This window comes from Urocitellus parryii, chromosome 11, assembly GCF_045843805.1.
Source record: "Urocitellus parryii isolate mUroPar1 chromosome 11, mUroPar1.hap1, whole genome shotgun sequence".
Taxonomy (NCBI): domain Eukaryota; kingdom Metazoa; phylum Chordata; class Mammalia; order Rodentia; family Sciuridae; genus Urocitellus; species Urocitellus parryii.
The window spans coordinates 114,221,676-114,247,199 of NC_135541.1; the positions used below are offsets into that span (position 1 = coordinate 114,221,676).

Sequence of the window (25,524 nt, forward strand, 5' to 3'; positions counted from 1 at the left end):
AAAGAAAGAGAAGACCTCATCAGATAAAGGGGTGATATGTCCAGAGAATATTCTAAAAGGAAAAAGTATCCCACATCACCTTCCCCAGTCTCCTCTTCACCACAGTTTCTAGTTCAGAGCCACTTACCTTTTTCTTCTTCTTCAAAATCACTTTCACTCCATCCACTGAAACCATAATGCTCACTTTCTTCTTCTTGATATTCTTGGCTTTAAACTCATACTGCAAAGGAGAAGAGAACAAAGGAACAGAAACTGATTAGACCAGTGCATCTTCGGGACCCCAGCTAGCCCACAGAGTGCCAAGGCAGTCCTAGGGGACTGGTGCACTTCCTGGGCACAGGGAGAACCTCAGGGGATCTTTCTAGGTAGATGTCTTTTTTTTTTTTTTTAAGGTAGATGTCTGCAGGCAGGGGCTCTCAGGTAGTCCCTAGGTTAGAACAGGGACCTTAAATGGTCATCAATCCCACCACCCAGCCAACAGCTCAGACCAAAGGAATGACTCATCACAATGAGATTGACTTAATACATCCTACTGAAATGAAAATACAACCTGTTTTGAAAATCTCATCAACATATCAGAACCTTCCCTCCATAACTTATTCTATTATTTAATGACTTTGTCAGGAAAGAATTCCTTGCGTCTAACCAAATGCTGCTGGAACTCCATTCTATCCCTGGTGAAGATTAAGAAGAACTGATACCAGTCTTCATATCAGGGCTTTTCACATATAAAAAATCAATTATGAATTTTTTTGGAGGGTGGGGGCAGGAACTGGGGATTGAACCCAGGGGCACTTTACCATGAGCTACATTCCCAGCCTCACTCCTTTTTTAAAATTTATTTTAAGACAGAGTCTCACTATATTGCCTGGGTTATAAACTTGAAATCTTCCTTCCTCATCTTCCCAAGTGCTAGGATTACAAGTATGTATCATGTTGCCCAGCCCACCCCTCTATTTTAAATTCACCTTTGCAGTTCTGGACAGGCTAATCCAACTGCAGCTCTGAACTCCTGAGGAATGTAGCCCATCCACAATCCCATATCTTTCTGTTACATTTTGGCATTCATAGCCATTTCTCATACTTGCACAGCTTTTTATCACTGGTGGTCGAATTCTGACTTCTCCCACAGTGAACTTCATTCTGAGAAATTCGTCAGTTTATTAAAACCATTTTTTCCAGGTGCAGTGGCATACACCAGTAATCTCAGCAATTCAGAAGGATGAGACAAGAGGATTACAAGTTCAAGGCCAACCTCAGTAATTTAGCAAGGCCCTCAGCAACTTAGTGAGACCTTGTCTCAAAGTTAAATAAAAAGGGCTTGGGATGCAGCTCAGTAGTAAAACACCTTAGGGTTCAATCCCAGAAGGATGGGAGGGAGAGTTCTATGTCCTGGTGTTTGGCTCTGGACATGACCCATCCCACATAAAACAGTCCCCTTTAGGTCAATAGTGGGATTATTGAAGGCTACAGTTGGTCAGATTAGCATGCACTTGAGGATACCGCTCCAACTCACACTGTATGGCTTTGGCTGTACCATTCTGTTCAACTCTAGTGCTGGATGAACTGAAATGCCCTCTAGGTGGAAGAACTGGAATGGTAATCTATGAATCCGCTGACCTTGACCATGTGCTTACTGGAGAGGTGAACTAGCCACTTTTCCTGACCACACCCACATTTACCTCTGCTCTTTTGGGCTTTCATCAACACAAATTTCCAGCTACACCTCCTTCAGAACAAGTCACTAAATCAAGGTTGCTCCTGTAACCAATAGAGTGCAGAGGGGGTGCTCCATTGAACTCCATTGAAGTTAAGAATGTAAAAGTCTGGATATGCCCAAGAAGAGGACAAAACCTGCCTTAGATAGATCAGTTGCCAACTATTAACAATTTTGGACTCTTCCAGTAAGTCACTTTCACATGCTCCATACACTTCCCTCTTTCCCTTGTACAGCAACAAAAATCAAAGCAGAAATGTCAACTCTCTGCCTCTGCAAGGGACTATGTCGTTCTCCCTAGCCTGGGTTTTAGTGAGCAAATTGCCTGCTAAGCAGACCCTTAAATGCCTGGTATTTCCAGAAGAAGCTTGCAGTTGACTAGACCTTTCTTTCTTGTTTGGTCCACTTCCCTGGTGGGTTCACTGTCTCCAGGACCTTTCTATAATCAAGACCCATCACCTAAGCCTGCCAAGAGGCACCCAGCCAACTCATTGTTTGTGTATCTGGAAACTTAAGTATTTCTACAGTTAATGTTTTGCCAAGTTTGGCCATGCATTTAATACCTTCATGTTAAGAATTCAAAATGCAGCTAAACATTTTGTTGGAAACTGGAAAACAGTCTCTAATTCAATCACCATGTACATACCCCCAGATAGCTCCCTGTAAAGGGCACAGTGACTACATAGAAAAGCATGACCCAATTTTTTCCCAGAATCTCAATAACAGTGATAATGCAGGTGCTCCTTACAACAACTGATGGAATGTTTCAAGATGAAGAGGGTCCAGAAAGGCAGAAAGCAGGTCTACAGGTCCTATCACAGCTGCCATTACTAACGAGTGCTATCTACAAGGACTCTTAGGTTGGTCACACTCTGCATCTATTCTATCTGCTTCCTGATGCCCCCAACCCCTTCCAACTGCAGAATTAGAATTAAATTGCACTTTTGTTAGAAACACTGGACACAAAGGTACATCAAGTATCTGAAAAGGTTTAAATATTTATCATGAAGCCTTTTAATTCTATGGCAATTACACTTCACTTAGATGACATGATAGCATGTTATCATACTCTTTAGGGGGGAAATGGGTTTGAAAAGAAGGGTAGCAATGCAGTATCCAGGAGAACATAGAAGAGAAGAGCTCTTAGGGACAAGTCCTCCTTTTTCCCAGACTGCTGCTCTGTCTGAGGTGGAGCACTGTCTGGGCAGGCAAGCTGGGGAGGAAGCATCTGTGTTTCTTGGGACACGAATCCAATCTGCTTAGGCTTTGCCAGGAGCTGAAGAACAAACAGGACTTCTGGTGCCACTGTCTGTGGCCCATGCCAGCCCAGAGTATGTGCCAACAGGCCTGGCCCTCCACCCACTGGCCAGGCTGTTCTGATACATTTGCTTTACTGGCCAGAGCTCTACCAGCAAGGGCAGAATAAACCCTACAGACCTGACCTTTGAGGGAACAAAACAATACAAGTCCAGGAAGACCAACTAGAGATTGGAAAGCCTACAAGTGTTTGGGATTCATAAACAGAGCCTTGGGGTCTTGTATTGAAATAGCAGCCATGGAACTTAGTGTCCTGTGCCAATCAGTAAGCCCAGGAAGGGGAGACTGGGTAGAAGATCCAACAAGAGCCAAGATTAAACACTCAACAAGTAACATGAGCAGAAATATTGGCTGGATGCTGGAAGAGCTGCTTCCAGACCAACAGCCTGGCTTCTGAGCATCTCCTGATTCCCACAACTCTCTCCTAACCCAACATGTCCCAGCCCGTCACTGGGTATCTAAGGAGGGGCAGCAGGAAGTCTACAGCAGCAAAGTTGGTGAAACAGTTAAGATGGAGGTCTAATGAAGGGACCAGTCCAGTCCTGGACCTCAAGCTGTACGCAAAAATAGAAGCAGAAAAGTTGATTTCTTAGAGAAGTAGAAGTTGAGGCAAAAAAAAAAAAAAATCCCTGGATGTTTGACAAGAGCTGATTTTTAAACAAAAATATATTTTTCCCCCCACAGGAACCTTGGATCCTCAATCACCTGGACTACAAATAATTTGGCTAGTGAAATACTTTCTCATCTGCTTCACAGGAAGCAGGTCCTCTCATTCTTCATTATGAAATTCGCTTTTCCCTTACCCCTTTCTTCAACCAAGTACATCAACCTGGGACCATCTTATAAATGGTTTGTAAGAAGTCCTTTTGTATTTTAATTATGAGCTTAATAACAGCTGGGAACAGCAGCACATGCCTGTAATACCAGCTACTTGTCAGGTTGAGGCAGGAGGAACACAAATTCAAGGTCAACCCAGACCATTTAGTGATACCCTGTCTCAAGAAAAATATAAAAAGACCGGGGATATATTTCAGTGATAGAGCATCCCCAGGTTCAATCCCCAGTACCCCCCAAAAGTTAAATAGAGTTTAATAACTTACATATTAAGTTACAAAATCTGAGAACTGCCATGTTCAAGATAGCCAAAAAGTGCCCATTAATGGAAGAATGGACACACAAAATGTGATCCATACATACCACAGAATGTTATTCAACCCTAAAAATAAAGGAAATCCTGACACACGCTACAACATGGATGAAACCTGAAGATATCATGCTAAGTGAAATAAACCAGTCATTAAAGATAAATATTTTATGATTCTGCTTCTATGAGGTACCTAGTACTATCAAATTTGTGAAGACAGATAGTAGTGTGATAGCTTCCAGAGACTGACAGAAGGAAGTAATCTGCAGCTAATATCTAATAGGTACGATTTCAGTTTTGAAAAAATTCTGGAGATGGGTGGTAGTAACAGTAATACAAAATGTGAATATATACTTCATGGCACAAAATTGTCCATTTAAAAATAGGTAAGACAGTAAATTTTATGTTATGTATACTTTACCACAATAAAGATACAAAACCTAAAACACTGTACGATTAACACATTTCTGCTCCCAGTAACTCCACTTTAATTCTTGCAAAAGAATATTTCTGCAGCTTCCCAACATCTAAGTTAAACATGCCATACTTTTTTCTACTACCCTTTAATTGCATTTGCTAATCCCCATGGCTAGAATGCCCTGCCCACATCATCTGCTAGGGAACTCCTGCTTATTCTAGAAGTATCAGCTCAGGCTTCTCCACAGAGAGGCCTTCAGGGTCAATGACCTTTCCCACTTCCTCCCATGGAGTTGCTCTATCCACTTGGTTAGTACCAAGTTTGTGGGCCTCAATTATCACTCACTGTGGATTGGTTGCTTACCTATTTTCCTGGAAGGCCATGCCCTCCTTGAGAGAAAAAAAAAATCTTACATATATTTATGCCCAAGAAAATACCACTAGAACCATACAAAAGTAATAAACAAAGATTAAATTCATGAATACGGTTGACAGAGGTTACTCACAGAGCCCAAGAAAAGCTAACACTGTATACAAGGGTAATCTAATCTTTCCAGAAATTAACTGACAATTTAAGTTACTAAAACATGGATTACAACCATACTACAAAGACTTTAAGAAGATCTGATCTTCTTTAAATGGTCCATACCCACAGCACATTGCTGAGCACCTTAACTATGTTTGGTACATACTTCTTTAAATAAAATTATTTATGGCTGCCATTATTGATCAAGGCAATGTTTCTCAATGTCTCTCTTTTTCTTTTTACCAACCCCATATAATTCTTTTATAGTACTATTCGGAGCAATGAATAGGGAAATGGTCATGCAGATGAACTTCCATTTTCTAGGCTACCAAGCCTCCTGAATCCTATGGTTTGAATCTGGGATGTCCCCAGAAAAGCTCATGTGTTGAAAGCATGATCCCCAATGCAACAAGTTTCAGAGGTGAGACTTTTAGGCAATGACTAATCTATTAGTGGATTAATCCATTTGTTGAATGGACTATTGGGTGATAACTATAGGCAGGAGGGGTATAGCAAGAGGAAGTAGATCACAGGGGGGTGTGGCCTTGGACTACATCTGTCCCTAGCCCCTTTCCCTATTTTTCTCTGCTTCCTGACAATCATGCACTGAGAAACTTTCCTTCACCATGAATTTTCTGTCTTGGAGACTGCTTCCATGCACTGAATCTCTGAAACAATGGGCCAAAATAAACCTTTCCTCCTCTAAGTTGGTCTTGTCAGGTACTTTAGTTGTGATGACAAAAAGCTGACTAACGCCCAGAAGATCTAGTCCCTGTTCCATAGGAACCAGAACCTGGAGGACAGGGGCCCAAGAACTATGGCAGGCCTGACCCTGATATGCAGCTTAGTGACTTGTAGTATTCATTAATACTAGCAAGACCTAGACCAACACTAGCACTGAACCCAAATTTCAGAATATCCATGAGGATTCTTGGAAAGTCTGGATAGTAAAATTTATTTCCCACCTGTCAACCTCAACCTCAGTATCACTTATTTCAACAACAGACATATTACTGAAAAATTGGGCATAAGTAAAATCTCTATGACCTACAAAATACTTAAAAGGAACCAGGGAAGGTACTGTTCAAGGGAAAACTCATTATCCTTAGATCATATAGAAGTGTAGTACTGCCCAGCTCTGGAGACTAAGGAAATGGAAAACTCTAGTTCTAATCCCATTTTGGATATCTGATTTAAACAACAACAACAAAGGCAGAATCTCAGACCCAGCCCTCAGAGACATTCATTCAGTGGATCTGGAACAGGGCCAAAGGCTGGCATTTTTATTGCAATAGGTAATATATCTCACACTTTCCAGAAACACTATGTGAGCCATAGAAGCATACTGTAAGAATGATTACATATCTTCATTTACATTAAGAATTGCCTTAAACTAAATCAATGTTCTTGATCCTATATGTATATGTGTAAGGGTAGCTATTATTTTAACAATTAAAATACAAATTCCAATGAAAGTACAACTGCTATTTGTTATCATCCATTTTCTAAATCAAGGATTGTTAAAATCACCACTATTATGCTATAAGGGAATTCTGTTGGATGGTAAATATCACATGTTCATGCATTATAACTCATACATTTAGTATGTCCAAAATACTTCATCAAAAATATTTTAGAGGGCTGGGATTATGGCTCAGTGGTAGGGTGCTTGCCTAGCTTGTGTGAGGCACTGGGTTTAACTTTTAACACCACACAAAAATAAACAAAATACAGGCATTGTGTCCATCTATAACTAAAAAAAATTAAATAAAATATTTTGGAGGTTAATGAATTATATAGTATGTATAATTATAATGTATCACTAAAAATTTTCAAAAAAAGAGTAAATGATATTTAAATTTTTTTGGTTCTAGAGAAATTCTTGTGTTTGAAACATTTAGGATCACAAATGTTGACCAAGCTTTTCACTGTATAGGGAAGAAGCCAGTGCTCAGGGAGAGCAAAAGATTTCCCCAGGTCTGTTAGCAGAAAACCCAACCCTGAAATCCACATCTCCTGATTCTCTGTTCTCTGTTTTTTATGTTTCTCAATATCTCTCTTTTTTCTTTTTACCAATCTAGAATCTGATTCCATGAAATAAAATCATTCATTTACTTCTCCTTTCATTCAGTACATGTTTCATGAGCTTTCATGTGTATCTGACTTCCATCTTATAACAGGAAATAAGAATAGTTCATTGGAAATTAGCTTCATAAGATCAGTAACATTTCTAGGTTTCTCAGTAGAAAACCAAACCCCCACCCCCGCCAGCCCGCCAAACACACACAATTTTTCCCTCACTAAGTTTACTACCTGCCCTCATTTCCTATCCTGATCCATGCCCAAGGACACATGTCAAAAACCAGGGAAGAGTACAAAATGCTAATAAGGTCAGAAAATTGGTAAAGGGGACTTCTGAATGTAAAGAGGGGTAGGAGGTGTAGTTTAGTGGAAAAGCACCTGCTTAGTATGTGCAAAGACCTGGGTTCAATCCCAGTAGCAGGAAAAAAAAAAAAAAAAACAATAAGGGGGGAGAGAGAAAGAGGACTACCTGGCAGGAAACAGCCAAGTTCACTGGTGTTTGGAACATTGGGAAGGCCAGGGAGAGGCTCATCCAAACACAGATGTTCTGTGGGTGAATTTTCACAGTGTCAAGAGACCAACATGATGGGAGAGAGCAAATTAAACAGGCCCTCAAATGGAAGACAGTGGCAGCCTCAAGTGCAGGCAATTTTGGGCTGTGTACTCAAGGGAGTCCCTGAGTGGTGGCTGCTCCCTGTAGAGAGGAGACGAGACAGGCTCTGGAATATAGCCATCACGTTTCTCTGACTGGGAGCATGTTGACAGGTCAGAGGGCACTGAACAACAACCCAAATGATTACGGGCCCTGAAAGGGTGATTTATGAAGAGAGATAAGTACCTTTACTAATAATAATCCACTGATTTCAGGTTGTCTCTCCCTTTACCATCTCTCCCAGCACTTTAAAAAGAAATGCTGTCATCTTTCAGTACCTGTGGGAGTTGGTGCCATGACCTGCCACAAATTACCAAACCCAGAGATGCTCAAGTTCTTTATATAAAATTGCAAAGTATTTGCATATGACCTATGTAATTCATATATTTCATTTACTTTATCTTATTTATTTATTTATTGCAGTACTAGAGATTGAAACTAGGGGTGCTCTACTACTGAGCTCTGGCCTTTTCATTTTATTTATTTCATCTATTTATCTATCTATTGGTATTGGGGATTGAACCCAGGATACCACTGAGCTACATTCCCAACCCTTTTTATTTTTTGAGACAGCATTTTTCTAAGTTGGTGAGGCTAACCTCAAATTTGCAATTCTCCTGCCTTAGCCTTCCAAGTTGCTGGGATTACAGGTGAGTGACACCATGTTCAGCTCTCTCATATACTTTAAATCATCTCGAGATTACTTACAATATCTTATACAATAAAAATGCTATAAAAATGGTTGCTAAACTCATTGTTCAGGGAATAAGGATGAGGAAAGACTAGACAGGTTCAGTACAGATGCGTTTTTCTTTTCAAATATTTTTGACCTGAGAAGCCTGTCTCGTCTCCTCTCTTCAGGGAGCAGTCACCACTCAGGGACTCCCTTGAGTACACAGCCCAAAATTGCCTGCACTTGAGGCTGACTTGGGGGATGCAGAACCTTCAGACAGGGAAGCTTACTGCATGAGTCTTTCTTTTCTTTAAGTACAAAAGAGGCACAGGTGGATGACAAGCTACAAATATAACAAAATAAACCTACTAAACATAATCTACCCAATTATATCACTCTAATAATTAATCCAGACTCTGCTCTAAATAAATGGTTAGTGTGATATATCATGCCGTAGGAAGACAGACATTAAACTTGTCTTCCAGCATCAGGAAAGAGACCCAACACTGTTCACACAGTATGATTCATAGCTACACACATACACACACACACACACACACACACACACACACACACGGAATAAAAGTTTCCCAGTATTTAGCAGAGTCATAAATCAAGGAGTTAGAGTTTTTTCCCTCGGATCAAAAATGGTTATGAGACAAATGATGGATCCTTCTGCCTTTCTAAGGCTTGATTTACCTCTTTATAAAACGAATCAATTGTGTTTTATAGCCTCTCTGCACCTCTCAGTATTCACCACACACATTCTACACTTACCTTGTGAAGTTAAATGAAAAATTTTGCATTGTGAAGTATTGTGAAGCTCTCTGAGGAAGTCACATTGAACACTAATGCTATTTCATAACAAGCATTTATCCTCTCACCTGTATACCCTTGAGCAAGCCTCCTAACCTCTCTGGATAAGATTCTTCCCTTCTGTGAAGTCAGGGGTTAGATTTTATTTGAGAAACTTCCCAGCATAATACAAACTTTCAGAGCCCATGTCAGAAGAGTTAGTTGGGTAGACACAATTGAAGAAGGAAGGGGAAGCCAGGTGCAGAGGCACATGACTATAACACTAGCTACTCAGGAGGCATAGGCAGGAGGGTCACAAGTTCAAGGCCAGCCACGGACACCCAGGAGATTCTGTCTCAAAATAAAAAATGAAGGGCTTAGGGTATAGCTCAGTGGTAGAGCATCCCTGGATTCAATTCTAGTACCAGGGGTGAGGAGGGAAGAGGAGAAGAAAAAGAAAAAGGAGGAGGAAGAAGAGGAAAATGAAGAGTTTTGGTGAAGCCAGTTGTATTTCAAAAGCATGTGACAAGGATGAAAGGGAGAAAGGATGCAGATGGATATGTAGGAAAAACCTGAAATGGGAAAGAAATTACTGTTTTGATAGAAAGTAGGAAGGAGTTACAGGCTTAAAGGTTTTTAAGAGCATTGAAAATTCACAAAAGAAAGATGGAAAACAAATCTAGGAAAAAAACAGGAAAATGTATGTATCAAACATTTGGTTATAAAAACAAAATACATATCAGAAAGAAATTACTGTATAGAGTGAGAAGCAGGATAAGGAAATGGGTCTCTACATCCCATGCCTGGAAAAAGCAGCAATGCTTTCAAGGATGACAGCACAGGTGAGCAAAGAATGCATTACACGGAAAAAAGTCCACCTTGCATCAGAGAATGAGGAAACAAACTTGGAATGAAATTTATAGTAGGCCTTGTAATTATTCATATAAGACTCCTTTTTCCTGGCCTCTCCCAAGTCATTGAACCATTAAATCCTCTGCCCTACCCTTGAGCTTAGAAAGAGAGAAGATTTGGCAAATGTGTGCTTGCATTCATCTCTGAGGGTCAGAAGAGCTCCAGGATGAAGGCAGGGTGCACAGGGGGATTCAGACACCCCAACAGTCAGAACTAATGACCTCAGTGAATGTTCAGTGGAACAATGGAAGATCTAATAAGCAAGGTGATTGGAAGGAGACACGGAAGAAAGTGTCTTTGAAAAGGAGGAGGAAAATAATATCAGAATTAGGAGGACTCTTAGAACTCACAGGATTTTCTGTCAAGCGGTCATTCTGCCTCTAACAGAATATGGGCACTCTGTTTCAAAGGAAGTTCCTTACAACAAAGCTGAAATCTATTTCCCAGAACTTCCAGTTGTATGATTCTGTAAAGCTGTACTTCTCAAACTTTAAAGTCTTTGTGAATTTCCAGGGGACCTTGTTAAAATTATAGATTCTGCACATCTGGAGAGAAATGATGATTCTTGATTGCCAACAAGGTCTCAGATGATGCTGACACTATTTGTCCACAGGCCATATTTTGAGTAGCAAGGCTCTAGATCTATAATACATTAGCCCGAAAGGCATTTGGATATATTAGTTATTTGAATTAAAGATCTCTAAGGTTTTCTTCAGTGCTAACATTCTATGATTACTACCAATTGTCAGAACACATCAATATTCTGAGTTATAAAAAAACAGACATACAAGTATTTCAAGGCATAATAATTATCTACTGTCAGTAGGTGGCAATATTTCCTTGAGGTCTAAAGGATTGTAAAGTGAGACAATGGTTCTCAACCTGGACTTTACGTTGGAATCACCTGAGAAACATTAGAAATACAAATATTTGTGCTGGGCACCACTGCACCCACCTGTAACTCCAGTTACTCAGGAAGCTGAGGCAGAAGAATCATAAGTTCAAGACCAGCCTGGACCATTTGGAGAGATTCTGTCTCAAAATAATAAATAAATAAATAGAGCTGAGAAAGTAGCTCATTAGGGTAGCACTTGCCTAGTATGGACTGAGTCAGGCCCCGGATTCAATCCCCAGTTCTGGAAAAAAAGAAACTTAAAAGCAAACGAACGTACAACTTGCACACAGATTCCACTCTGAGAATTGTTAATTAAATTGGTCTGGAGTGAGCCCTGGATGCCGAGGGTTCTGTTTTGTTGTTGTTGTTTGTTTTTGAATTCTTCAGGTGATACTAATATGCAGCTAGAACTGAGGTTCAATACAGGGGAGTAAAAGAGAACAGTCTATGGAAACCAAGAGGTAAGAGGTCATTGCTGTTCACACCACTCCTTATGCCTGCCTCTCCCTGACCCTCACCAGAGTGGAGTCCAGTGCACCACATATAATCTCCATTCCATTTCACCTTCCCTTCACCATCTTCCCTTCCCATCGCCACTAGGTTACCCCAAGTCTGTATAAGATTTTATTGTCTCCAAATTCCTATGAAAACAAATGAACCTGGGTGAAAACAAACCAGGAAGATTTACATAGGGAAGGCATGGTATCCTTTGTGTTCCTTAGGATTAGGCTTTGTTTTGATTTAAAATTTTTTATTGATACATGATTATACTTAATAAGATTCACTTGATTTATTCCTACATATGCATTAAAGACTCAGTTTTGACCCCAGCAAAGTGCCCCACCTTAACTCATCCCCAGTACCAGCCTCAGCTCCAATGGTGAGTAAAATTTTTCTGTAAAAGATAAGATGGTGAATATTTTGTTTTAAGGGCCAAGTGGTCTCTCTTACAACTCTGTCACTATAATATAAAAATGGCCATAAGCAATAGTAGATAAATGAATGTGGCTATGTTCCAGTAAAGCTTTATTTATAAAAACAGGCGATGGGCCAGATTTAACCCATGAGCCATGGTTTCCCAAACACTGCTTTACCTCTCTTGAGTTTCTTCTGAATATTATCTACTTCTCCATGACATCATGTGCATTGACCAAGCACAACAATTGTAACATTCACAGTGCAGAAATGAGACCGCTGCATAGAGACTGAAATACATGGGAAAGGGCCATGAAAAGCAGATGAGATTTGAATGTGGACCATTCACAAATGAGAATGAAGATAGGAGATGAAAGCACTACCGAGAACTGTAAAATCCCTAGATTTCTGACATGGTGTCTGATCCTTAGATTCTTTTCCCATGAGACAATAATCTGTGATGTGAGGCAGGTTTTCCTCAACTATGATGGAAATCTAAAGTCAAAATTTTCAGAGAATGAGAATGAACTCCTGAAAGTGAGATGTGACCAGTCTAGGCAATTAATGTTGGTTGATATAAACCTCACATCTTATGCAAAATAGAGTTCAAGATGCTTAATAGACTTAAATATAAAACTTTTAGAAGAAAACATTAGAGAAAATGTTCATGACTTGGGGTTATATAGAATTCTTAGGCATGAAACCAAAGGCATGATCCATAAAATTTAAAAAGTAATAAATTGGACTTCATTAAAATTAAAAACTTTTGCTCTGTGGGAGCCCGTTGTAACTCAATGAAAAGACAGCCTTACAGCCTTGGAGAAACATTAGCAAACTGTTTATATGACAAAAGATTTATACTCACAATATATCAAGAACTCTCAAAAATCAACAGTAAGACAATCTAAATAACAATGGGCAAAATCCTGGAACAGATACTAGATACTAGATGTAGAAGGCAGATAAGTACATGAGAAATCAGCAAGATTTGGTTGCTGGTTCAGTGTTGCTGTGTGACAGGAGCAACTGAGACTTTGGTGAGAGTCCTCCCTGGGAAACAAGGCTAAGTTCTACCCAGTGGAACTTTTGAAGTCTGCCTCTTTGAGACTCAGGGGCAACTGGAACTTGTTCAGACCTGATTATGGTTCCCTAAGACAACAGGCTCTTCCCCCTAGTTTGAAATAGTGGCTTCCCATGAAAAGATGTTCAATATCACTGCCTTCTGGGGAAAGGCGATTAAAATTACAATGAAATCCTACTACACATATTAGAATTGCTAAACAATTTTTAAAATACTAATACCAAGCACTGGTGAGGTTACAGGGCAAGTGGACCTTTCATATATTACTGAAGGAATGCAAAAATAGCACCATTAATTTAGAAAACTGTTTGATAGTTCCTTATAAATATTTACTTACTAAATGACCCCGCAATACCTCAGCTAGATATTTGCTATAGTTTGGATATGAGGTGTTCCCCAAAAGCTCCAGTGTTAGCACAGGAACGTTCAGAGTGAAATGATTGGATTGTGAGAGCTGCACCCTAATCAGTCCATCCTAGTTTAAATGGACTAACTTAACTGGGTGGTAACTGTGGGCTGGGGGGGCATGCCTAGAGAAGGGGGGTCACTGGGGGCATGCTCAGGAAGGGCTCATCTTCCCTACAGCCTCTCTTCCTTCTCTCTCCCACTGCTCCTCGGCCATGCCCTTCTGTCATGATGTTCTGCCTCACCTCAGTCCCAAAGATGGAGCCGGTGGACCATGGACTGAACCTCTGAAACTGTAAGCCCCAAATAAACTTTTCCTCCCCTAAGTTGTTCTTGTTGAGTATTTTGGTCACAGTGACCAAAAAGCTGACTAATGCAGTATTTACCCTAGAGAAATACAAACTGTGCTCCCACAAAAACCTGTATACAAATGCCTCGCATTACTATCTATCATCACTAAAATTAGAAACAACTCAAACATTCTTCCACAAAGTGAACAGGTAATCTGTGGTACATACACTACTTAAAAAATGGAAAATACATAGTTCATACATGATATAGTGTAGCTATAGAAAGTTACAAGTGAACTGGTTAAAATCTTTTAAAATTTTTCAAAACTAAAAAGGAATTAACTGTTGATACTGACAAAACTTGGAAAACATAATATCTCAACAGCAATATGCTGAGTGATAGAAGTCAGTCTCAAGAAATCACATACTTATTAACTACCAATCTGTTCTGTCACTATAGTTTTGTCCTTTGGAGAAGGTCTTATAACTAGAATCATACATGTGATGATACAAACTGTGTTCCCACAAAAACCTGTATACAAATCTGTTCTGTCACTATAGTTTTGTCCTTTGGAGAATATCTTATATCTAGAATCATACATGTGATGATTCTAGTTATAAGACATTCTCCAAAGGACAAAGTGACAGAACAAATTGGTAGTTACTAAGGATAAGGAGTCAAGAAAGGATATGACTACAAGTGACAGCACAGGGGATGTTTTAGGGGTGATGGAAATGTTCTCTGTATCCTGATTGTGATGACAACTATGTAACTACAGAGATAAAAATTCATAAAAGTACATTTAAAAAAATAAAAAATTGATTCTATGTTAATTTTTAAAATAAAATGAAAATTAAACTTCTTTGGACTGGATGAAACATAAGGATAGGTGATGCTTTCTAACTTCCCCTCCTTTCAGGAGGCACCCAGACCCCCAAGGTCAGTATAGACTGAAGAGCACCCTCCCCACTGTGTGCAAACTAAATGGACAATTCTGGACTTTCTGCCTCTCAGGTCAAGGGTAGGGGCTTCTAGAGCGACCCTACCATATAAGCCAGGAGAATCTCATGATGACATAAGAATTTGAGCAAGTCTTTGCAGACCCTAGGTCCCCTCCAGCCTACACACAATCTAACAGAGTCACTGAGCAAGGGGACTAATACCTTTAAGGACACCCAAGGACCATCCTGCCAAGCCATGCTTAGTTCCGTCTGGTTCCTACAGAAGGCCATTATTCCATTATATGGGAATACCCTATCATCTTAGAGAGCAATCATCAGGCCTGGAAATGTCTCTGGAGACCCTGAAGCTATAACATTCCATGGGTCAAACTAACTGCCTATCCTAGCTTCCCAGGACAGGTGTCTCACCTAGTCTCACATCTCCTGTTGGCAGCAACACCAAACCAACTACCTTGTAAGTTTTTGTCTGTCTGTTCACTGAATCTACACCAAGCAAAGGCTCACATGCATGCAACACAGACAAAAGGACAAGCTAAATAATAAATGTGCATCCTAACAGTCAGAGAGGAAAGGCCCTCAAGGTTGCAGCTGATGAAGTCATCTAGTAAGGCCAAGTTTGAGAGGAAAGGGAAAATGCATCTGATGTGTTCAGTTCTTTCTCACATCATCTCTACCAAAGGTCTCTATCTGGTTTGCTGCCTCCCTTCATCTGTTTCCTCTCCTTTCCTCCTTGAACAATTAGATGTCTGCTTCTTCCCTGACCCTCAGTGGACACAGGAAATCTATGTGGTTGGAAACGGTCTCTAGTGTCAGTCCATCTTTATTCTGGAACTGAAGAATTCCCTTCCTGTTCTCCACCCACGAGAGAAGTGGGAAAGGAGTCTGTTACGGGCTGAATGTCTGAGTCCTGACAAATTTCAAGTTGAAGACTTAGCTTCAAGGAGGCAGAGACTTTGGGAGATGACTGAGTTTAGATTAGGTTGTGAAAGTGGGCCCCTATTGTGCCCTTACAGGAACAAGACTGAGGAAAGATCATGTGAGGACACAGCAACAAGGTGGCCATCTGTAAGCCAGGAAGAGGCCTCTCACCTGGACCAATCATGCACCCTGATCTGAGACGTTGTACACACTGAACTGTTATTTAAGCCACCCAACCTGTGCTTTGGGGGGGGGATATTTTTGGATTTGGGGGGGGAGGGGACAGTCCTAGGGATTGAACCCAAGGACACCCTACCCTACCCCCAGCTCTTTTTATTTTATCTTGAGACAGTCTCGCTAAGTTGCTGAGGCTGGCCTCAAACTTACGATTCTCTCCGCCGTAGCTTCTGGAGTCACTGGGATTACAGGTGTGCAACACCACACCTGACTGTGGCATTTTTTTATATGAACCCAAGCTGACTGAGATAGGAATCTACAGGAAATCAAGAGGTCACCGGTGTGGGAGGAAAACTGCAAGCTGGCTGGTCATGATTGCTGATCTGAGGTGGAGTTTGAGCTCGTGCCCTGAGATCAGCACACACACAAGGCTGAACTGATCTCTTCCATTCAAAGGCCGCCTGCTCTCTCTCTCACTCTGTCATAATATTATCAGTGCTAAAATGTCAATCCTAACTCACATATTTTAGCATTTGACACAATGACCTTTTATAAATATCAGAGCACTTTCATATCGATTATCCTACTTAACCTCAGCCAGTGCTCACTCATTTGGCCTTCATTATTTTTCTTCCCCTAAGTTATTGAGGCCACCGATACCTTGCTCTTCAGCCTAAAAAAGTAATATCCTAACTGGATCCTCTGGTGAGGTAGGTATTCTAAGGATCATGCTAAGGGCTAAGGGAGGAAGAGGGCATGAAACTGCATGCCCCCCACCATCTTAATCTTTTTACTTATTTATGCATTTATTTATTTATTTATTTGTGTATGTGTGTGTGTGGGGGGGTCTGGGGAGTGAACCCAGGGCTTTGTGCATATAAGGCAAGCACTCTACCTCTTGAGCTATATCCCCAGCCCCATCTTAATCTTCTTAAGACACTATACCCTAGGTTCTGCTCAAAACCTTCCTATGATCAAAACTAACATTCAATACTTTATACCACCTGACCCAAAGCAGGTTTTCTTTTCCCACTATACTCTTCAGAGATCTGTGTTTGGTGAAAGACCCTCAAGGACCTCTAGGGCTGAGAGACCACAACCACCTGCTCCACTTCTCATGTTAAATATGTTGGGTTTTCATGCAAATTTTTGTTGACAGTTTTTTTCTTTTTTCAGTTTAAAAAGAAAAGTTTGAACACCACTGGTCTCCATGAAATACTGTTACAATGGCTCAGTTGCACTGTGGGTTAGTCACTATCCTGAAAATACTTTGATTTTCTCACATTTATACTTGTTCTTATGCAATTACTTCCTTCACATTCCTCACTCAGTCCCAAATCCATCCAAAACATTTCCATAGTTTTACTTTAAATATCACTTCATAAAAATCTCCTCTGGAGTCATAAATTTTCTCTCTTATGTGGAAACTATATGCAGAAATCAGGGAAGAAAAAGGAAAAGAAAGTGAAGGGGGTGTCTCATGAAAAAGGGAGATCAGCAGAGTAGAGGAGAGGGAGGTAGGGAGGGAACGGGGAAATGCCAGGGAATAATATTGGCCAAAGAGCATTGTGATATCATATGCAGTACAAACATGAAACAAAAAAATCCACCACTATGCATTATTATAAAAAAACATAGGAGAAACTCTTTCCTGGTTACCACAGCCTGCAGGATAGCAATTGGCAATTCGGGGGACAGATTTATATATATATTTCTATTCTATTCTATTCCCTACTGTTATCTAATGTTCTTTGCTTAGAACATAGTATTTTCTTACTTCTCAACCAGAATATAAGTTCTTTGAAGGTAGAGTTACTCGGGTTCAGCTTTATGTCCTTGTTAATATCTATTAATAGAATTTTCATCCAGTTATGAGGATTTGATCTGACAATGTAAAACCACTGCTCTGACTGCTATGTTAGAAATATCAGCAGGCAAGGGAGAAATCAAGGAAACCATTAAGGAAGCCAACTGTCCCCAGTAGGTGGAAAAAGTGTACAAAAAAAAGCTATAATAGCAGGCTTGTCAGCACTCTTTACACCCAGAAACAGCCCAGGCAAGAGGCATCCCTCCCATGGGCAGGCTCCTTGGCTAGCTGCCATTTAATTTTGGAGAACTGTCCTCCAGATACAGCCAATGTTTTCCTTCATTTACTTTTAATCTATTTCACTAGTTTAAAAGCTATTACAAAGAACATTCACAGTGTAACATCTCAGCATTGATACAGTCAATGGTAGGGTGTTTGATGCCCCTCAGACTCCCAGGCCAGCACTTTTGACAAGTGATTTTAGTGTAAAGACCACTGCTTCAGCCTGTTGTACCTATTTCTCTTTTCCTAACAGCTTAACAACTTTTAGAAAATCAGACTACTGAGTGGACCACAGGTAAATAGTTCTCTTACTTTTTCAAAAGAAAATTGAAAAACTAACATAGAGGTAACCCTTTGAAAATTATCTCTACTGGTCACCTTGTTTTGTAGCAATGATCACATTCTGGGCCTAAATCAAAGGATCTTCTATGACTAAGTTCCATAATAATATGGCATTTTAACAATTTATTGGCATGGAATAACTATGCCAGAAAAGAAAACTATTTTTCTCCAGGCTAAAATGAACTGAGTTCCTTTTATTTTATTTTTTTTCCCAGCCGTTTTTTAATCAGGAAGATACTCAGTTGCAACTAATTACATTTAGATCACTGCTCAAAAATAAAAACCTGAATGTGTTTATCCATTCCAATTCCAAAAATATCAGCCATTAACTCTTTAAAATGTTTAAAATTACTTCTCAAGAAGGTCCCTCATTTCACATCTCTCTCTCAACTCCTCCTCTGTTCACTACAGAGAATAAAAGAAATCTAATTTAAACATGGGAATCTTATATTTGATAATGAATAATTAATATAGGCAAGGAACAGTAAGGGATATTTTACCTTCAGAAACTGACTGTAAAATGGCTGATGGTCCCCAAACTCAATGAGCTTAAAAGACAGAGCAGGCCTCTTCCTCTTGATACATTGTGGATCCTTCTAAGAGGGGAGTGGGGTGCCTAGTAAGAAATGCTACAGCCCAGCCACATGTGGGAAAGGAATGGATCCTTGATGGGCCTTGGTTTGCCTCAATGTGCCTGGAGTCCTTACTGGGTTCTTTCAATCTGGAAAATAATCATCAACTTAAAAATTTTTCATCTGTTGCTTCTTTGAACAATTTTGTCCTATGTTTTTTCCCTTAGGTCTCAATTTGGAACACTATCACGTATGAAACTTCCCAGGTTGATTCCATAATTTGCTAATTATCTTTTCTCTCATCATTTGTATTTCTACTTTACTTTTCAGTTGATCTTGTCATTAAAATTTTTTTTTCAATCATTCTACTGACTTGTTTATTTTTAGTTGGGCTCTCATGTTTTTTATTTCCAAGCATTCTTCGATTATTTCTTTATGATAGTATCCTATTTTTATTTTTAGATGCCATATCTTTTAACGTTGTGTTTTGTTTTCCCAGGTTTCCTTTCTGGTCTGCGCTATCTCTGTTTTCTGCAACTTCCTCCCTCCATTTACCTATTTTGGTCTCTCTTTTTTCAAAAATTTTATTTTTTGTGTGTGTACACATACATCCCCAGGCCTTTTTTTTTTTTTAAATTTTAAGACAGGGTCTCCCTAAGTTGCTGAGGCTGTCCTCAAACTTAGGATCCTCCTGCCTCAGCCTCTGAAGTCACTTCGATTACAGACATATGCAACCATATGTGGCTCAATTTGATCTCACTGTATTTATTTTGTTTTATTTTAGCAGGCAGGGCATAGATTTTTTTGAAAGTGAAAGTAACAATCCATAAAGTAGAGAGGAGTGGGCCCAGCAAAAGAGGGGCTTAAGACCTCTCTTAAAAAAAAAAAAAAAATATATATATATATATTAGTGATTTTAGGATCCCCACTCATATTCAAGGAAGGAAAAAATTAAAAAGTGACTAGAAATGCTGGCAGGGGGGTGAGGAAAATTGTCTAGAAGGTTCCATTGACTAGTGAGCTCTTTCAAAAAGTAACCAGGTAGAAAACTGGCTTTCTACTTGCAAAAACCTTCAACAGATCCAAGCCTACATATATTTTCTCTGGGACACTATTTTTCCAGAGAAAAATCTCACAATCAATATTTTAGAAATGGAAGGGAGCATCAGAGTCCTCCCACTTCGATGTGAACACTCTTACTTAAGGTCTTTTGATTTGGAACTTCACAATCCTGCCTTATGCAACAATTAGGACCTTCATGTCCAAGTTTTCCAGCACCATTCACCTTTTTTGCCATCAATATCCCTTCCTGTAGACTTTGGACTAAAGACGTTGCTTGTTGCTTATGCTCTGTTGAAACCATTAATACCAACTCCTACGTTCAATTTTTTAGAAAGCTATTATGACTTCTGTGGGGTTCGAGAAAGTGTTGGGGAATGAATTGGATGGAGCAGGTTGTGTTCCACACTTTTGTGATTGTGTCAAGGTATAACCAGATATTGCATTTCCACACTTTTGTGATTGTGTCAAGGTGTATCCAGGTGTTGCATTTAACTAAAAAGAATTTTTAAAAATCATTACAAAAACTAGTTTTGAAAAAAAGTCGTAAAAGTATATTTTGTTAAAATATTACTAAAATGTCTTATTTTATTGTTTTAAAAAAGTTTTCTCAGAAAAAATAAAATTGTTGAAGCCAGATATAGTGACACATGCTTGTAATTCGAGAGATACAGGAAGCTGAGGCAGGAGGATCACAAGTTCAAGTCCAGCCTCAGTAACTTAGCAACACCCCATCTCAAAAAATTTTTAAAAGGCTGGGGATATCGCTCGGTGGAGTGTCTCTGGGTTCAAGATCTAGGTCTAGGGAAAAAAAAAAGTTGTGTGAAATTGCTTTATTGACTACTTTCTCTCCTATTTTCTTTGGCTTACTGATTATTTCACTGGGGCTTCAGAATGGAAAGGTGATAAATACACGTAGCCAATCAGCCAAGTTCCACCACCTTTTTCTCACACATTGGTGAGGCCTTCAGGAATATGCTAACATAATTCTCTGTATCAACCTTAGTGATGCTAAAACTCTGATAGAAGCAGCCTCTTCTTATTTCAAACATTAAGAGGGAAGGGCTGGTCCAGATGCAGAGAGAAGATTCTGATGGTAACAGTTCAATTAGACTGGAAGGATGAGGCCAGTGGTGGAAAAGGAGAGGAGCAGCTGGATTCAAGGGCTGATCTAGAAGTAAAAGCAACAGCACCTGGGGCTGGATTGGATATGGGCCAGGAGGAAGAGCAGGGAACCAAGAGGGCGGTTTTTAAGGTTTGTGCTATGCACACCAGTGGTGCCAGTCATCACTGGATCAGGATAAGGAAATAATACCAGATTTATGAAAAAAGACCAAGAGTTTGACTTTGGACACAAATTTTTTGAGGTGTCTTTGAGAAATCCAAGAAGAGATGTTACATAGCAGTGGTTATGTAAATAGAATTTGGAGTCAGAAAAGAGATCTAAGCCAGAAATACAAATTCTGGATTATCTGTGGAGATTTGCAAATGTATAAGAGATTGGCAAGGAGGAGAGTCAGGAGAAAAAAAGAAATGCCAATAATGTATTTATAGACACACCTCGATATGAAACCAAAGGAAATGACATTTTTAGACCTCTGTGGCTGACTATGGCTTGAACAGGTCTCCTAGAAATTTGTGTGTTGAAAACTTAATCCCCAATGAAACAGTTTGGGGAGGTGGAGCCCAGTGAAAGGTGCAGAGGTTCTCTTAGTTAATAGATTAATGCCATTATAAAAAGGGTTCTTTGGATTGAGTTTCTTATCTCTAGTCCTCTTTCCCTTCCATCCTGCAAACAAACAGCAAGAAGGGCCTTGCCAAACAAAAGCCAGCACTTTGATCTCAGACTTCCCAACCTCCAGAACCATGAGAAATAAATGCTCTATCAATCACCTCGTCTGTGATATTCTGTTATAGCAATACAAAACATTCTATTTTTTTTTAAATTGGTGCTTTACAGACATACAGAAAGGTGAAATTCACTGAGGTATACTCATATATGTACATAGCATAATTTGGTCAACTTCAATCCACCATGTGCTTCCCTTTTTCCCACTCCTCCCTCCCCATCAATCCCCTTCTTCTACTCCACTGATCTCCCTTCTATTTTCATGGGATCCCTCCCTTCCACATTTTTATTCCTTATTTTGCTTTACCTTCCACATATGAGAGAACACACTTGGCCCTTGACTTTCTGAGTCTGGCTTATTTTACTTACCATGACATTCTCCATTTCCATCCCTTTACCATCAAATGCCATAATTTCTTTCTACTTAATGGCTGATTAAAACTCCATTGTGTATATATACCACATTTTCTTTGTCTATTCATCTGTTGACTGTTACTTAGGCTTTTTTCATAATTTGGCTATTGTGAATTGTGCTCTATAAACATTGATGTGCATGTGTATCACTGTAGCATGCTAATTTCAGTTCTTTTGGATAAACACTAAAGACTGGGATAGCTGAGTCATATGGTGGTTCTATTACTAGTCTTTTGAGGAATCTCCATACTGCTTCTAAAGTGGTTGTACTAAAAATAAATAAATAAAGTATTTGTACTAATTTGTTGTCCCCAACAATGTATAAGTGTACCTTTCGCCCCACATCCTCGGCAGCATTTATTATTATTTGTCTTCATGATGATTACCAGTCTAGTTGGAGTAAGATGAAGCCTTAGTTAAATGTAGTTTTTTATACTGTTCTTATTTAGATTACTGGTAGCTTTAACCACCATCCCCCCCCACAGTAATTAATAATGTTTTGCACTTAGCTGCTATTCAATAAACTTTTTAGATGTGATAACTGTTAAGTAGGAACAAAAGCATGCTAAGTCAGTCTACATAATTTGCAATTAAAAGTAGCTATAAATTCTTGGTGAACCAGATACACTATTTTCACTTCATAAAAATATTAGTTAACCTAAATATGACCCTGTATTCTTCATTCTCTCATGCTGTGAATTAACGAAACTTTCTCATTAGAATGTCATTAGATTTTTCACTATGATGAAGTTTCTCTCCTCCAAACAATAATGAATACCCACAAATTTAAACTAAAAGAGAAGATGTGACACAATTCATTCTTGTGAGATTTTATGAAGAAAACTTTGAGAGCCTGCAGCATCTGAAAACAGAGAGGATCTCTTGATCAGGATCCCACCTTTGCTGTGGTCAATGAAACAATTAAGTCTTCTGGAAAAACACAGAAATTTCACGGACCACGGGTTTGGTGTTCCTCCAGTTTATATTTATCATGAGTACTGCTTCTTTTATCCACAGGTGAAATTTTAATTTGACAGACCAAATATGTATCCAAAATGCTGGATGGAAAGGAAAGAGGACCTTAGAAAATCAAACCAGGTGTCATAGTCTCTGGAAGGGACTTCATCTACTCTCTTCAAACAAAAATCAACCTAGAGAAATTTCCACTTTTTGCTTCACCTGAAATACCCTTTGCCCATCTACCATTTTCTCTATCAGGCAAGCCTCCCTTTAATCCCCTATGGCCACCCTGAAGACAGACAGACAGACACACACACACACACACACACACACACACACACACTTCCTGTAAGGCCCATGTGAACATGAGCTGCACTGAGTCTCTCAAAATAAGACAGCTGCCCTTCACCTGAATTCATACCACTCTTGACTCATAATTCAGTTCCAGCAACCTGAAACACTCTATTGCAATGATCTGTTTACCTCCCTTTTCCCAGCTCAATCTTACAACTGGAATATATCCACAGCAAATCTAGATCTGGAGATGCACAACACTGACTTTCATTCAGAACACCTGACATACAATTGATACCAAAATTTTATTGAACAGATGGTATTATATTGATAACAAATTTAGTCACCTGATTTTAGGAGGACAATGTATTACTTTCCTTTCGCTACTATAAAATATTACCACATTTTTAATGGTTTAAAATAATACAAATTTGCTAGGTACAGTGATGCAGGCCTATATTCTCTGCATCTCAGGAGACTGAGGCAGGAGGATAACAAGTTCAAGACCAGCCTCAGCAACTTACTAAGACCATCTCAAAAAAATTAAAAAAATATATTTTTAGACAGGCATGGTGGCACATGCCTATAATCCTAGTGACTCAGGAGGCTGAGACAGGAGGATCACGAGTTCAAAGCCAGCCTCATCAAAAGTGAGGTGCTAAGCAACTCAGTGAAACCCTATCTCTAAATAAAATACAAAATAGGGCTGGGGATGTGGCTCAGTGGTTGAGTGCCCCTGAGTTCAATCCCCGGTATGGATGGATGGATGGATAGATAGATAGATAGATAGATAGATAGATAGATAGATAGATAGATAGATAGATAGCTGGCTGGCTAGGGATAGTACCTCAGTGGTAAAGCACTCCTGGATTCAATCACCAGTAATACTTCCCCTCCAAATTTATTCTCTTTAGGTTCTAGAGGTTAGAAGTCTCAAATAAAGGGATGTACTTTTTATAAAATCTCTAAGGGAATATAAATATATATATATTTATTTTTCTAGCTTCTAAAGGCTGCCTTCCATCCGTGGCCTCTGGTTCCTTCCTTCATATCAGGGCAGGAGAATAGCATAGACTATTTCAGTCTTTCTGACCCTAATACCTTGTCTTATAAGGACCTCTGTGATTAAATCGGATCTACCAATATAACCCAGGAAAATCTCCCCATATAAATTATCTTAATCACATCTGTTGCCATATAAGGTGACATCAGGGCATATTTGATTCAAGGAGGACATGACAGATGACAACGTATTCTAATTAAGTGATTATTAATTTTGAAAGGTATTACTCTATTTATCAGAGAGATTTATTTCTGCCAAGTATACCTGAACTTATATAGTTAAATAAATATCAAAGCAGATACTTTGGGAATACAATAAATTTCAATGAAATAATTATTGCTTATTTCCTTAAAGAAGATATTTCAAAACCAATATATAAACACATCAATATCAGTCTCATTATTTTGCAACCACATCTCCATTTTTAGCTAGAATAGCATTGTAGTGAGTTTACTACAATAGGTAATCATACTTGGTTTCAAATGACCCTAAGATATTAACAAAGAAATACAAATATCTACCCTGTTGATAATCAAGAGTGAGTTCCAAGATCTAGATGCTGTTTCCTTTTGTATTGTATTGTTTTCAGTACTGGGTGAACCTAGGGACACCCTACCACTGAGCTACATCCCCAGCCTTTTTTGAGACAAGGGCTTGCTAAGTTTCAAGGCTGGCATTGAACTTTCAGTCCTCCTGCCTCAGCCTCCCAAACTCCTGGGATTACAGGTGTGTACCATTGTACCTGGCTAGATGCGGTTTTTAAAAGAAAAATGCCAAAGAGTATACATTATCAGGTGCTGCTTAATATGACTCAGGCTCTGATCCATTGGTCACAACTTGCCTCTACTATTCAACAAACATTTATATTTAGAGAAATGTAAATGCAGGCAAGTTAAATTAGAGAACATGTCTAATTATATGAATGCCTGTAGATTACATGCATCAATTACAAAGCTCTCATCTGCATTAATGCTGACATTATAAAACTGATATTTGAAAATGT

General features: G+C 39.3%; 1 protein-coding gene across 2 annotated transcripts in view; it reads right to left on the bottom strand.

Moving 5' to 3' along the window:
* Nos1ap (nitric oxide synthase 1 adaptor protein) overlaps positions 1–25,524 on the bottom strand; it is a 291,877-nt gene that overhangs the window by 77,822 nt on the left and 188,531 nt on the right. For both annotated transcript variants that reach the window (XM_026412681.2, XM_026412680.2), the window contains exon 3: positions 128–220. In XM_026412681.2, the coding sequence (XP_026268466.1) occupies positions 128–220 (93 nt within the window). The remainder of the gene's footprint in view (positions 1–127; positions 221–25,524) is intronic.